At 39.9% G+C, this 14269-nt stretch overlaps 1 protein-coding gene across 1 annotated transcript in view; it reads left to right on the top strand.

Moving 5' to 3' along the window:
- Window positions 1–12945, top strand: part of LOC311034125 (uncharacterized protein) — a gene marked incomplete at both ends in the record, with an annotated part of 26076 nt that extends 13131 nt beyond the window's left edge. Inside the window, one exon of the mRNA XM_084041872.1 lies at window positions 12874–12945. Coding sequence (XP_083897998.1) covers window positions 12874–12945 — 72 coding nt within the window. The remainder of the gene's footprint in view (window positions 1–12873) is intronic.
- Window positions 12946–14269: the final 1324 nt, after the last annotated feature.

The raw sequence follows: 14269 nt of genomic DNA, 5'->3' as shown, positions 1-14269 counted from the left end.
TTCGTCAATCTGGACCCGAGTGTTGTACAGGTTAGTGGCGTGTGCGTGCGTACGTGCGTGCGGCCTTGTGGTTGTACATCTGGGAAAGGCAAGTGGTTAATGTATGTTTTCATAATATAATAATTTATATCTACAATAACTAGTAACTAAAGTTTTCAAATAATTGTAGTGGAGTAACAGTACAATATTTGCTTCTGAGATGTAAGTAAAAGTATAGACAATTGGAAATACTCCAGTAATGTAAAAGTACCTTCTAATTGTACTTACAATGCTGCGAAGTCCAGAGCTCGATGAATGTTAGGGACCAAAAAAAAAGTCACTACCAATCAACTTTAAGTTGCCTGAAACGTACTCCTAACAGGTTTTTGGGGGAATATTTTTTTTTTTGACACAATGGTGTCACTACCGAAACGAAAAAAAAATTACTAAGTCCAGAGCTCGATGAATGTTAGGGACCAAAAAAAACGTCACTACCAATCAACTTTAAATTGCCTGAAACTTACTCCTAACAGGTTTTTGTGGGAACAATTTTTTTTTTGCCTCCACACTTAGTGATTTTTTCGGATTTAACTTCGTTTCGGTAATGACACAATGGTGTCACTAACAATTTTTCTCTCTCTTTAACATCGCAGAAAAAGCCTTCTCTGGACTCAGCCGCACTACAGCTATCAGCACTACCAGCTTCCAGAATACAGAGCCATTTTTGGGTAAGCAAGCATTCATTCACATGTACATGCGTACAAACACATACTGTATATTGCAGTGGTTCTCAAACATTTCCATGTCAAGGACCCCAAGTTCATACACAACTGTCTCTACTGTACTGTATACCAGTGGTAATAGCCTAACTCAAACATCCTCACAATGTCTCAAATTTCTCACGCACACGCACGCACACACACACACACACACACACACACACACACACACACACACACACACACACACACACACACACACACACACACACACACACACACACACACACACACACACACACACACACACACACACACACACACACACACTTGAGAGATGGATAAATTCAGTATTTTCTTTATGACCTGTAGGTGGTGCATCCCTTTCCTATGTGAGAAGTGCCGCTGCCTCCAATGTCAACATGGACCTGGATACCTTCGTCAATCTGGACCCGAGTGTTATACAGGTTAGTGGCGTGTGCGTGCGTACGTGCGTGCGGCCTTGTGGTTGTACATCTGGGAAAGGCAAGTGGTTAATGTATGTTTTTATAATATAATAATTTATATCTACAATAACTAGTAACTAAAGTTTTCAAATAATTGTAGTGGAGTAACAGTATAATATTTCCTTCTGAGATGTAAGTAAAAGTATAGACAATTGGAAATACTCCAGTAAAGTAAAAGTACCTTCTAATTGTACCTACAATGCTGCGAAGTCCAGAGCTCGATGAATGTTAGGGACCAAAAAAAAGTCTCTACCAATCAACTTTAAATTGCATGAAACGTACTCCTAACAGGTTTTTGGGGGAACAATTTTTTTTTTTGCCTCCACACTTAGTGATTTTTTCGGATTTAACTTCGTTTCGGTAATGACACAATGGTGTCACTACCGAAACGAAAAAAAAATTACTAAGTCCAGAGCTCGATGAATGTTAGGGACCAAAAAAAAAGTCACTACCAATCAACTTTAAATTGCCTGAAACGTACTCCTAACAGGTTTTTGGGGGAACAATTTTTTTTTTGACACAATGGTGTCACTACTGAAACAAAAAAAAAATTACTAAGTCCAGAGCTCGATGAATGTTAGGGACCAAAAAAAAAGGCACAACCAATCACCTTTAAATTGTCTGAAACGTACTCCTAACAGGTTTTTGGGGGAACATTTTGTGTGTGTGTGTGTGTGTGTGTGTGTGTGTGTGTGTGTGTGTGTGTGTGTGTGTGTGTGTGTGTGTGTGTGTGTGTGTGTGTGTGTGTGTGTGTGTGTGTGTGTGTGTGTGTGTGTGTGTGTGTGTGTGCGTGCGTGCGCGTGCGTGCGTGCGTGAGAAATTTGAGACATTGTGAGGATGTTTGAGTTAGGCTATTACCACTGGTATACAGTACAGTAGAGACAGTTGTGTATGAACTTGGGGTCCTTGACATGGAAATGTTTGAGAACCACTGCAATATACAGTATGTGTTTGTACGCATGTATATGTGAATGAATGCTTGCTTACCCAAAAATGGCTCTGTATTCTGGAAGCTGGTAGTGCTGATAGCTGTAGTGCGGCTGAGTCCAGAGAAGGCTTTTTCTGCGATGTTAAAGAGAGAGAAAAATTGTTAGTGACACCATTGTGTCACTACCGAAACGAAGTTAAATCCGAAAAAATCACTAAGTGTGGAGGCCAAAAAAAAAATTGTTCCCCCAAAAACCTGTTAGGAGTACGTTTCAGGCAATTTAAAGTTGATTGGTAGAGACTTTTTTTTTGGTCCCTAACATTCATCGAGCTCTGGACTTAGTAAATTTTTTTTCGTTTCGGTAGTGACACCATTGTGTAAAAAAGAAAATTATATTCCCCCAAAAACCTGTTAGGAGTACGTTTCAGGCAATTTAAAGTTAAAGTAAAGAATTTATCCATCTCTAAAGTGTGTGTGTGTGTGTGTGTGTGTGTGTGTGTGTGTGTGTGTGTGTGTGTGTGTGTGTGTGTGTGTGTGTGTGTGTGTGTGTGTGTGCGCGCGCGTGCGTGCGTGTGTGTGCGTGCGTGCGTGAGAAATTTGAGACATTGTGAGGATGTTTGAGTTAGGCTATTACCACTGGTATACAGTACAGTAGAGACAGTTGTGTATGAACTTGGGGTCCTTGACATGCAAATGTTTGAGAACCACTGCAATATACAGTATGTGTTTGTACGCATGTACATGTGAATGAATGCTTGCTTACCCAAAAATGGCTTTGTATTCTGGAAGCTGGTAGTGCTGATAGCTGTAGTGCGGCTGAGTCCAGAGAAGGCTTTTTCTGCGATGTTAAAGAGAGAGAAAAATTGTTAGTGACACCATTGTGTCACTACCGAAACAAAGTTAAATCCAAAAAAATCACTAAGTGTGGAGGCCAAAAAAAACATTGTTCCCCCATAAACCTGTTAGGAGTAGGTTTCAGGCAATTTAAAGTTGACTGGTAGATACTTTTTTTTGGGTCCCTAACATTCATCGAGCTCTGGACTTAGTAATTTTTTTTTCGTTTCGGTAGTGACACCATTGTGTCAAAAAAAAATATATTCCCCCAAAAACCTGTTAGGAGTACGTTTCAGGCAATTTAAAGTTGATTGGTAGTGACTTTTTTTTTGGTCCCTAACATTCATCGAGCTCTGGACTTAGTAATTTTTTTTTCGTTTCGGTAGTGACACCATTGTGTCACTACCGAAACTAAGTTAAATCCGAAAAAATCACTAAGAGTGGAGGCAAAAAAAAAATTTGTTCCACCAAAAACCTGTTAGGAGTACGTTTCAGGCAATTTAAAGTTGATTGGTAGAGACTTTGTTTTTGGTCCCTAACATTCATCGAGCTCTGGACTTAGTAATTTTTTTTTCGTTTCGGTAGTGACACCATTGTGTCAAAAAAAAAAATATTCCCCCAAAAACCTGTTAGGAGTACGTTTCAGGCAATTTAAAGTTGATTGGTAGTGACTTTTTTTTTGGTCCCTAACATTCATCGAGCTCTGGACTTAATAATTTTTTTTTCGTTTCGGTAGTGACACCATTGTGTCAACAAAAAAAAATATTCCCCCAAAAACCTGTTAGGAGTACGTTTCAGGCAATTTAAAGTTGATTGGTAGTGACTTTTTTTTTGGTCCCTAACATTCATCGAGCTCTGGACTTCGCAGCATTGTAAGTACAATTAGAAGGTACTTTTACTTTACTGGAGTATTTCCAATTGTCTATACTTTTACTTTCATCTCAGAAGCAAATATTGTACTGTTGCTCCACTACAATTATTTGAAAACTTTAGTTACTAGTTATTGTAGATATAAATTATTATATTATAAAAACATACATTAACCACTTGCCTTTCCCAGATGTACAACCACAAGGCCGCACGCACGTACGCACGCACACGCCACTAACCTGTACAACACTCGGGTCCAGATTGACGAAGGTATCCAGGTCCATGTTGACATTTGAGGCAGCGGCACTTCTCACATAGGAAAGGGATGCACCACCTACAGGTCCTAAAGAAAATACTGAATTTATCCATCTCTGAAGTGTGTGTGTGTGTGTGTGTGTGTGTGTGTGTGTGTGTGTGTGTGTGTGTGTGTGTGTGTGTGTGTGTGTGTGTGTGTGTGTGCGTGCGTGCGTGCGTGCGTGCGTGCGTGCGTGCGTGCGTGCGTGCGTGCGTGCGTGCGTGTGTGTGTGCGTGCGTGCGTGAGAAATTTGAGACATTGTGAGGATGTTTGAGTGAGGCTATTACCACTGGTATAGTACAGTAGAGACAGTTGTGTATGAACTTGGGGTCCTTGACATGGAAATGTTTGAGAACCACTGCAATATACAGTATGTGTTTGTACGCATGTACATGTGAATGAATGCTAGCTTACCCAAAAATGGCTCTGTATTCTGGAAGCTGGTAGTGCTGATAGCTGTAGTGCGGCTGAGTCCAGAGAAGGCTTTTTCTGCGATGTTAAAGAGAGAGAAAAATTGTTAGTGACACCATTGTGTCACTACCGAAACGAAGTTAAATCCGAAAAAATCACTAAGTGTGGAGGCTATACTCTACTCAGAGTCATAAGTTTACAAAATGTACTAAAGTACAGTGAACGTCTGTGCGGTTTGTCTTCATCACTGAAAATAACGTACATGTAAACTGATGTCATGTGCAGTTGGGGTGAAGCAACACAACCATTTCACTCCTAATAATACCTATTTAATTTGACATCCTGACTTGCTGCTGTAGCTGAGGCTTGAACCTGTTACCTGCGGCTCACTAGTCAGTGACTCTATCCATTCACCTACAGCTGTTTCCTTGGAATCTGTGGTTCTGAAACGTTTTCTTGTCAACCCCCCAAATTGACATGTATTTGGGCAGTGGACCCCAATGTGAAAAGATGTAGTGTCAGGGCCCCCCATGAAAAAGATTTATATATATATTTTTTTTAAAGTTATTTGTCTTGTTTGTTGTTCAAGTCAAAGCACCAGGAAGGCTGTACTTGTCAGCCATCTGTTAGCTCAATGGGTTGAGACGCAGTATTCATGATCCAGAGGCCATGAGTTCAAATCCCATTGATGTCATTCCTATGATTCTTTCCTTTGCAGACTGGCTTCCAGAAGATCAACTGAGAACTACCAGGAAGGCTATATTTGTCATCCAACTGTTAGCTTAATGGGTTGAGACGCAGTATACATGATCCAGAGGCCATGAGTTCAAATCCCATTGATGTCTTTCCTATGATTCTTTCCTTTGCAGACTGGCTTCCAGAAGATCAACTGAAAAGTACCAGGAAGGCTGTACTTGTCAGCCATCTGTTAGCTCAATGGGTTGAGACGCAGTATTCATGATCCAGAGGCCATGAGTTCAAATCCCATTGATGTCTTTCCTATGATTCTTTCCTTTGCAGACTGGCTTCTAGAAGATCAAGTGAAAACTACCAGGAAGGCTGTACTTGTCAGCCATCTGTTAGCTCAATGGGTTGAGATGCAGTATTCATGATCCAGAGGCCATGAGTTCAAATCCCATTGATGTCTTTCCTATGATTCTTTCCTTTGCAGACTGGCTTCCAGAAGATCAACTGAAAACTACCAGGAAGGCTGTACTTGTCAGCCCTCTGTTAGCTCAATGGGTTGAGACGCAGTATACATGATCCAGAGGCCATGAGTTCAAATCCCACTGGTGTCTTTACTGTGATGCTTTCCTTTGCAGACTAACTTCTAGAAAAACAAGTTAAAACCACCAGGAAACCTGTAACTCTCAGCCAACAGCTTAGCTCAACTGGTAGAGCGTCTGTCCAATAACATGACTTGACCTGACTTGAGTGGGTTCGATTCCCACTCCGAGTCATGTGTCCCCGGTAACTTGGAGCAACGGATAAATTGACTGATATCCTTCGTGATGCTTCCCTTTGCAGAATAACTTCTAGAAAAACAAGTTAATTCCACCAGAAAACCTGTAACTCTCAGCCAACAGCATAGCTCAACTGGTAGAGCGTCTGTCCAATAACATGACTTGACTTGACTTGAGTGGGTTCGATTCCCACTCGAGTCAAATGTCCCCGGTAACTTGGGGCAACGGATAAATTGACCGATATCCTTAGTGATGCTTCCCTTTGCAGACTAACTTCTAGAAAAACAAGTTAAAACCACCAGAAAACCTGTAACTCTCAGCCAACAGCATAGCTCAACTGGTAGAGCGTCTGTCCAATAACATGACTTGACTTGGTTCGATTCCCACTCGAGTCAAGTGTCCCCGGTAACTTGGGGCAACGGATAAATTGACTGATATCCTTAGTGATGCTTCCCTTTGCAGACTAACTTCTTGAAAAACAAGTTAATTCCACCAGAAAACCTGTAACTCTCAGCCAACAGCATAGCTCAACTGGTAGAGCGTCTGTCCAATAACATGACTTGACTTGACTTGAGTGGGTTCGATTCCCACTCGAGTCAAATGTCCCCGGTAACTTGGGGCAACGGATAAATTGACTGATATCCTTAGTGATGCTTCCCTTTGCAGACTAACTTATAGAAAAACAAGTTAAAACCACCAGGAAACCTGTAACTCTCAGCCAACAGCATAGCTCAACTGGTAAAGCGTCTGTCCAATAACATGACTTGACTTGACTTGAGTGGGTTCGATTCCCACTCGAGGCAAGTGTCCCCGGTAGGAGTAGGGGTAGGGATAGGGGAGGAGTAGGAGTAGGGCCCAGAGTAGGGGGAGGAGTTTTAACTTGTTTTTCTAGAAGTTAGTCTGCAAAAGGAAGCATCACTAAGGATATCAGTCAATTTATCCGTTGCCTCAAGTTACCGGGGACACTTGACTCGAGTGGGAATCGAACCCACTCAAGTCAAGTCAAGTCATGTTATTGGACAGACGCTCTACCAGTTGAGCTAAGCTGTTGGCTGAGAGTTACAGGTTTCCTGGTGGTTTTAACTTGTTTTTCTAGAAGTTAGTCTGCAAAGGAAAGCATCACAGTAAAGACACCAGTGGGATTTGAACTCATGGCTTCTGGATCATGTATACTGCGTCTCAACCCATTGAGCTAACAGATGGCTGACAAGTACAGCCTTCCTGGTAGTTTTCAGTTGATCTTCTGGAAGCCAGTCTGCAAAGGAAAGAATCATAGGAAAGACATCAATGGGATTTGAACTCATGGCCTCATGAATACTGCGTCTCAACCCATTGAGCTAACAGATGGCTGACAAGTACAGCCTTCCTGGTACTTTTCAGTTGATCTTCTGGAAGCCAGTCTGCAAAGGAAAGAATCATAGGAAAGACATCAATGGGATTTGAACTCGTGGCCTCTGGATCATGTATACTGCGTCTCAACCCATTGAGCTAACAGTTGGATGACAAATATAGCCTTCCTGGTAGTTTTCAGTTGATCTTTTTGACCCCTTTTTGTTAGGGGTCAAAAAAATATATATTCCCCCAAAAACCTGTTAGGAGTACGTTTCAGGCAATTTAAAGTTGTTTGGTAGTGACTTTTTTTTTGGTCCCTAACATTCATCGAGCTCTGGACTTAGTAATTTTTTTTTCGTTTCGGTAGTGACACCATTGTGTCAAAAAAAAAATGTTCCCCCAAAAACCTGTTAGGAGTACGTTTCAGGCAATTTAAAGTTGATTGGTAGAGACTTTTTTTTTGGTCCCTAACATTCATCGAGCTCTGGACTTAGTCATCTTTTTTTCGTTTCGTTCACTACCGAAACAAAGTTAAATCCGAAAAAATACCTAAGTGTGGAGGCCAAAAAAAAATTTGTTCCCCCAAAAACCTGTTAGGAGTACGTTTCAGGCAATTTAAAGTTGATTGGTAGAGACTTTTTTTTTGGTCCCTAACATTCATCGAGCTCTGGACTTAGTAATTTTTTTTTCGTTTCGGTAGTGACACCATTGTGTCGAAAAAATAATTGTTCCCCCAAAAACCTGTTAGGAGTACGTTTCAGGCAATTTAAAGTTGATTGGTAGTGACTTTTTTTTTTGTCCCTAACATTCATCGAGCTCTGGACTTAGTCATTTTTTTTTCGTTTCGGTAGTGACACCATTGTGTCAAAAAAAAATGTGTTCCCCCAAAAACCTGTTAGGAGTACGTTTCAGGCAATTTAAAGTTGATTGGTAGAGACTTTTTTTTTTGTCCCTAACATTCATCGAGCTCTGGACTTAGTATTTTTTTTTTCGTTTCGGTAGGGACACCATTGTGTCACTACCGAAACGAAGTTAAATCCGAAAAAATCACTAAGTGTGGAGGCCAAAAAAAAATTGTTCCCCCAAAAACCTGTTAGGAGTAAGTTTCAGGCAATTTAAAGTTGATTGGTAGAGACCTTTTTTTTGGTCCCTAACATTCATCGAGCTCTGGACTTAGTAATTTATTTTTTTTCGTTTCGGTAGTGACACCATTGTGTCAAAAACAAAACAAAAAAAAATCCCCCCAAAACCTGTTAGGAGTACGTTTCAGGCAATTTAAAGTTGATTGGTAGTGACTTTTTTTTGGGTCCCTAACATTCATCGAGCTCTGGACTTAGTAATTTTTTTTTTCGTTTCGGTAGGGACACCATTGTGTCACTACCGAAACGAAGTTAAATCCGAAAAAATCCCTAAGTGTGGAGGCCAAAAAAAAATGTGTTCCCCCAAAAACCTGTTAGGAGTACGTTTCAGGCAATTTAAAGTTGATTGGTAGAGACTTTTTTTTTGGTCCCTAACATTCATCGAGCTCTGGACTTTGTAATTTTTTTTTGTTTCGGTAGTGACACCATTGTGTCGAAAAAATAATTGTTCCCCCAAAAACCTGTTAGGAGTACGTTTCAGGCAATTTAAAGTTGATTGGTAGTGACTTTTTTTTTTGTCCCTAACATTCATCGAGCTCTGGACTTAGTCATTTTGTTTTCGTTTCGGTAGTGACACCATTGTGTCAAAAAAAAAATTGTTCCCCCAAAAACCTGTTAGGAGTACGTTTCAGGCAATTTAAAGTTGATTGGTAGAGACTTTTTTTTTTGTCCCTAACATTCATCGAGCTCTGGACTTAGTATTTTTTTTTTCGTTTCGGTAGGGACACCATTGTGTCACTACCGAAACGAAGTTAAATCCGAAAAAATCACTAAGTGTGGAGGCCAAAAAAAAATTGTTCCCCCAAAAACCTGTTAGGAGTAAGTTTCAGGCAATTTAAAGTTGATTGGTAGAGACCTTTTTTTTGGTCCCTAACATTCATCGAGCTCTGGACTTAGTAATTTATTTTTTTTCGTTTCGGTAGTGACACCATTGTGTCAAAAAAAAAATTGTTCCCCCAAAAACCTGTTAGGAGTACGTTTCAGGCAATTTAAAGTTGATTGGTAGAGACTTTTTTTTTTGTCCCTAACATTCATCGAGCTCTGGACTTAGTATTTTTTTTTTCGTTTCGGTAGGGACACCATTGTGTCACTACCGAAACGAAGTTAAATCCGAAAAAATCACTAAGTGTGGAGGCCAAAAAAAAATTGTTCCCCCAAAAACCTGTTAGGAGTAAGTTTCAGGCAATTTAAAGTTGATTGGTAGAGACCTTTTTTTTGGTCCCTAACATTCATCGAGCTCTGGACTTAGTAATTTATTTTTTTTCGTTTCGGTAGTGACACCATTGTGTCAAAAAAAAAAAAAAAAAAAATCCCCCAAAAACCTGTTAGGAGTACGTTTCAGGCAATTTAAAGTTGATTGGTAGTGACTTTTTTTTTGGTCCCTAACATTCATCGAGCTCTGGACTTAGTAATTTTTTTTTTCGTTTCGGTAGGGACACCATTGTGTCACTACCGAAACGAAGTTAAATCCGAAAAAATCACTAAGTGTGGAGGCCAAAAAAAAATTGTTCCCCCAAAAACCTGTTAGGAGTAAGTTTCAGGCAATTTAAAGTTGATTGGTAGAGACCTTTTTTTTGGTCCCTAACATTCATCGAGCTCTGGACTTAGTAATTTATTTTTTTTCGTTTCGGCAGTGACACCATTGTGTCAAAAAAAAAAAAAAAAAAAATCCCCCAAAAACCTGTTAGGAGTACGTTTCAGGCAATTTAAAGTTGATTGGTAGTGACTTTTTTTTTGGTCCCTAACATTCATCGAGCTCTGGACTTAGTCATTTTTTTTTTCGTTTCGGTAGGGACACCATTGTGTCACTACCGAAACGAAGTTAAATCCGAAAAAATCACTAAGTGTGGAGGCCAAAAAAAAATTGTTCCCCCAAAAACCTGTTAGGAGTAAGTTTCAGGCAATTTAAAGTTGATTGGTAGAGACCTTTTTTTTGGTCCCTAACATTCATCGAGCTCTGGACTTAGTCATTTTTTTTTTCGTTTCGGTAGTGACACCATTGTGTCAAAAACATATATATTTCCCCAAAAACCTGTTAGGAGTACGTTTCAGGCAATTTAAAGTTGATTGGTAGTGACTTTTTTTTTGGTCCCTAACATTCATCGAGCTCTGGACTTAGTAATTTTTTTTTCGTTTCGGTAGTGACACCATTGTGTCAACAAAAAAAAATGTTCCCCCAAAAACCTGTTAGGAGTACGTTTCAGGCAATTTAGAGTTGATTGATTGTTTTTTTTTCACCATTGGGTCACTACCGAAACGAAAGTTTGTCACTACCGAAACGACAGTTAAATCTGAGTTCCAGGAAGTAGTCATGTCCAGAGTAAGTAATTTTTTTTTTTAGACCATTAGTTTGTTACGGTAGTTTGATATGGCAGTTTGATACAGTAGTTTCATAAGGAACGTAACAGACTACAGCAACCTGCAATCAGCAGACATCGCAGGGAATTGAACCCCGTCCTAGTAAACCAGGAGTTCCATACCAGCGTCTTGACTTGCTTCTTGACTTATTTACAGGTTGAATATAGTGTTAAGTCTGTAGACAGACTATCTGCTCATTGTTTTAATTCTAAAGTGACAATTTATACCTTAAAAAAGTCTGCCATTTTAAAATAAATCTCAAAGGGATATCAAATACTGCTATCAGATTGGGGCCCGTGGTCAAATACATATTAATATTAATTTGGGGGTCTTTGATATGAAAATGCTTGAGAACCACTGGTTGGTGGCTGATTTAGAAAGGAAGCCCAAATAAGCAACTACAGTTTAGAAACAAGCCCAGAAAACGACAACCACCACTATTTATAAGCCACCACAAACAAGCCCAAAGTCACTTATAATAAGCAGACATGGCAACACTGATCACAGGTTTTATCAAACCCTGAAGTTATGCAGGAATGCCTACTGAGTGTACTGAATTTATCCATCTCTGAAGTGTGTGTGTGTGTGTGTGTGTGTGTGTGTGTGTGCGTGAGAAATTTGAGACATTGTGAGGATGTTTGAGTTAGGCTATTACCACTGGTATACAGTACAGTAGAGACAGTTGTGTATGAACTTGGGGTCCTTGACATGGAAATGTTTGAGAACCACTGCAATATACAGTATGTGTTTGTACGCATGTACATGTGAATGAATGCTTGCTTACCCAAAAATGGCTCTGTATTCTGGAAGCTGGTAGTGCTGATAGCTGTAGTGCGGCTGAGTCCAGAGAAGGCTTTTTCTGCAATGTTAAAGAGCACTTTCTTCTTCTCCAGCGTACAGCTGGACACTACCAGCAAACTGGAATTACTGGAAACACCAGGAGACACACAGCACACATCTCAAAAGAGTGCTACCACATTTTCAACCACAAATGTAATTTATTCAGTCTCTAAAATTCAGTCCCTTACATATCTTATTTACCTTTTGGCTAATATGTCATGGAATCACACACATCACTCTTTTATAATTTGTTGTACAATGTTGCTTGTAGAAATGTATGCTAATTTTACTACTTTCTTTTGTGAAAATGCGTGAATTATTATTATTAGGACTTTTATTTCTATAAAATAATAATTGATTCTTATTTTTGCCAGCCCAAAATACGGATGCCAGGGTTAATTAGGTTAAAAATAGTTTTGGGTGGGGCGCCCGTTGGCCTAGCGGTCCAGGCGCATACCATATATAGGCTCTAATACAGTCTGACAGAGTGTCGCGAGTTTGATTTAAGATACTACTTGGCTCCCTCCCCAACACCCCTCACCTGAGGGTGTCCTCTGAGATGGTCTGTAGGACACTGGTATCCAGGGAACACAGGTTGGGTACCTTGACACAACTGAGCTCTGCACTGCCAAGACTGTTGCCCGCCTTAGTCAGATACTTGGAAATGATGGCCTTGGCCTTGATGGTGACAAAAATGTGTTAGTGCCATATACATGTACTGCACACATTTACGAACACGCATGCAAAAACGTGTAAATATAATCACAACGCATTATGTTTTCTCACTTTTACACTGATTACACTGCCTGCCAGCCAGCCAGCCAGCCAGCCAGACAGACAGACAGACAGACAGACAGACAGACAGACAGACAGACAGACAGACAGACAGACAGACAGACAGACAGACAAACCATGTATTTTTGTCAATAACACCATCAATCAATCAAAGATCATTTGTATACTTACCAGAGCTGAATCCCACTCCCCATCTGAAGAGTCCATTAAAGAACACAGTGTGTCAATCTGTGTGATGTTCCACATGCTGATGTCATCAGTAGTGGCGTTGCGTGACGCAGGCCCCAGCTCCTGGACCTTCTCTTCTGGGATGAACGACTCACTGACATAGGCCTGACGTTGTGGATAGAGACATATTAGTGGATAGAGACATATTAGACGGGACACCATCTTGTCCCTATCAGGTGCAGCCCTATCAGGTGCACAACTGGCTAACCTCCTCAGTTCTGAACTCACTATCCCACTACAGTCGGTGACACTTTGGACAGACTCCACAACTGTCGTATCATGGCTAACATCTGACTCATGTCGCTACAAGGTATTTGTTGGTACAAGAGTAGCTGAGATTCAGACACTGACTGACACAAAGAGCTGGAGATATGTCGACTCAAAGAGTAATCCAGCTGATGACCTAACACGGGGCAAAACCCTCCTTGAGCTTTCTCAGCCACACAGATGGAGTGAAGGCCCTCCATTCCTCTTGATGGATACCGACTGCTGGCCAGCCAATCCAACTGTGCTTGCTGGATCAGAACCTGTGGAGGAACTTAGGAAGTCTATGTTCTGTGGCACAGTGATGTCTGACGACACAATAATCAGCATCATATTCATAGATAATGGACAGTGGACAAAACAAGGGACTTACAAAGAACATAACCTGCAATATTTCTGGATGGCCACCAGAGGGTGCCCAGAGGCTGACCTTTGTTATCACTCCAAAAGCAGGACATAGTTGACCTTTGTCTTGTTAGGTTCACTATCACAAAGTGACAAATTCCTTGTGTCGGTTTGTATTTAAGTTCCCTTTAATAATTTGTACTTTTTTCAGCCACCTACCCTGTGTTCACATCTTAGTAAAGGGCTTGTGTTTGTCTTTCCTTTTGTAATCTTTGTGTCCTGCCTTGCTTGGGTCACTTGTTTAAGGTTACAATCAACAATTCCAGTTATTACTCACTCAATATTTGCTATCTCGCATGTAATATTCAAAGAAACGTTTTGAGTTAAGCCATAAATAAACGTTGCCCTTTTGTTGATTTCCATTATTTTTTGTTGTGTTGTGTTGAATGTGAAAGGAAACAGAAGTCCACTAACACCACCGGCACTCTTAATTAAACTAGTTCGGCTCATCCAGGAAAATCTGGGCACATCTGTATTCATTGTAAATGTTAAATACATGTGACTAAATACATTACCAAACATATAGATTCACTTTTCAAACACATGGTAAAAAGTATAATAAGTAGAGACAAAGCAGAGCAGATATAGTTTAAAGTATTTATTAACACAATTGTATTATTGGTACCTTTACTGTAAGCAACACCATCAATATATTTGGTATAATGTCCTATCAATTATTGTTATTATAGTTGTTATTTTGATTATATATGTAATAATAGTATGGTTATATTTTATGATTCTATATATAGGTTAATTATAGTTATTAGTGATAATTATACAATTATATATTATGGTAACTATTACAATGCCTGTAAACAGTTTATTATTGACAGATATATTGTTGATGCTATAATGATTATTATTACTAGTATTACTGTTATTATCCAAAATGATATTCTAACT

This window comes from Gymnoscopelus microlampas (assembly GCF_963454915.1).
Source record: "Gymnoscopelus microlampas genome assembly, chromosome: 18".
Lineage (NCBI taxonomy): Eukaryota > Metazoa > Chordata > Actinopteri > Myctophiformes > Myctophidae > Gymnoscopelus > Gymnoscopelus microlampas.
The sequence above is the reverse complement of the archived record's forward strand: the minus strand, read 5'-3'. Positions and strand labels throughout refer to the sequence as shown.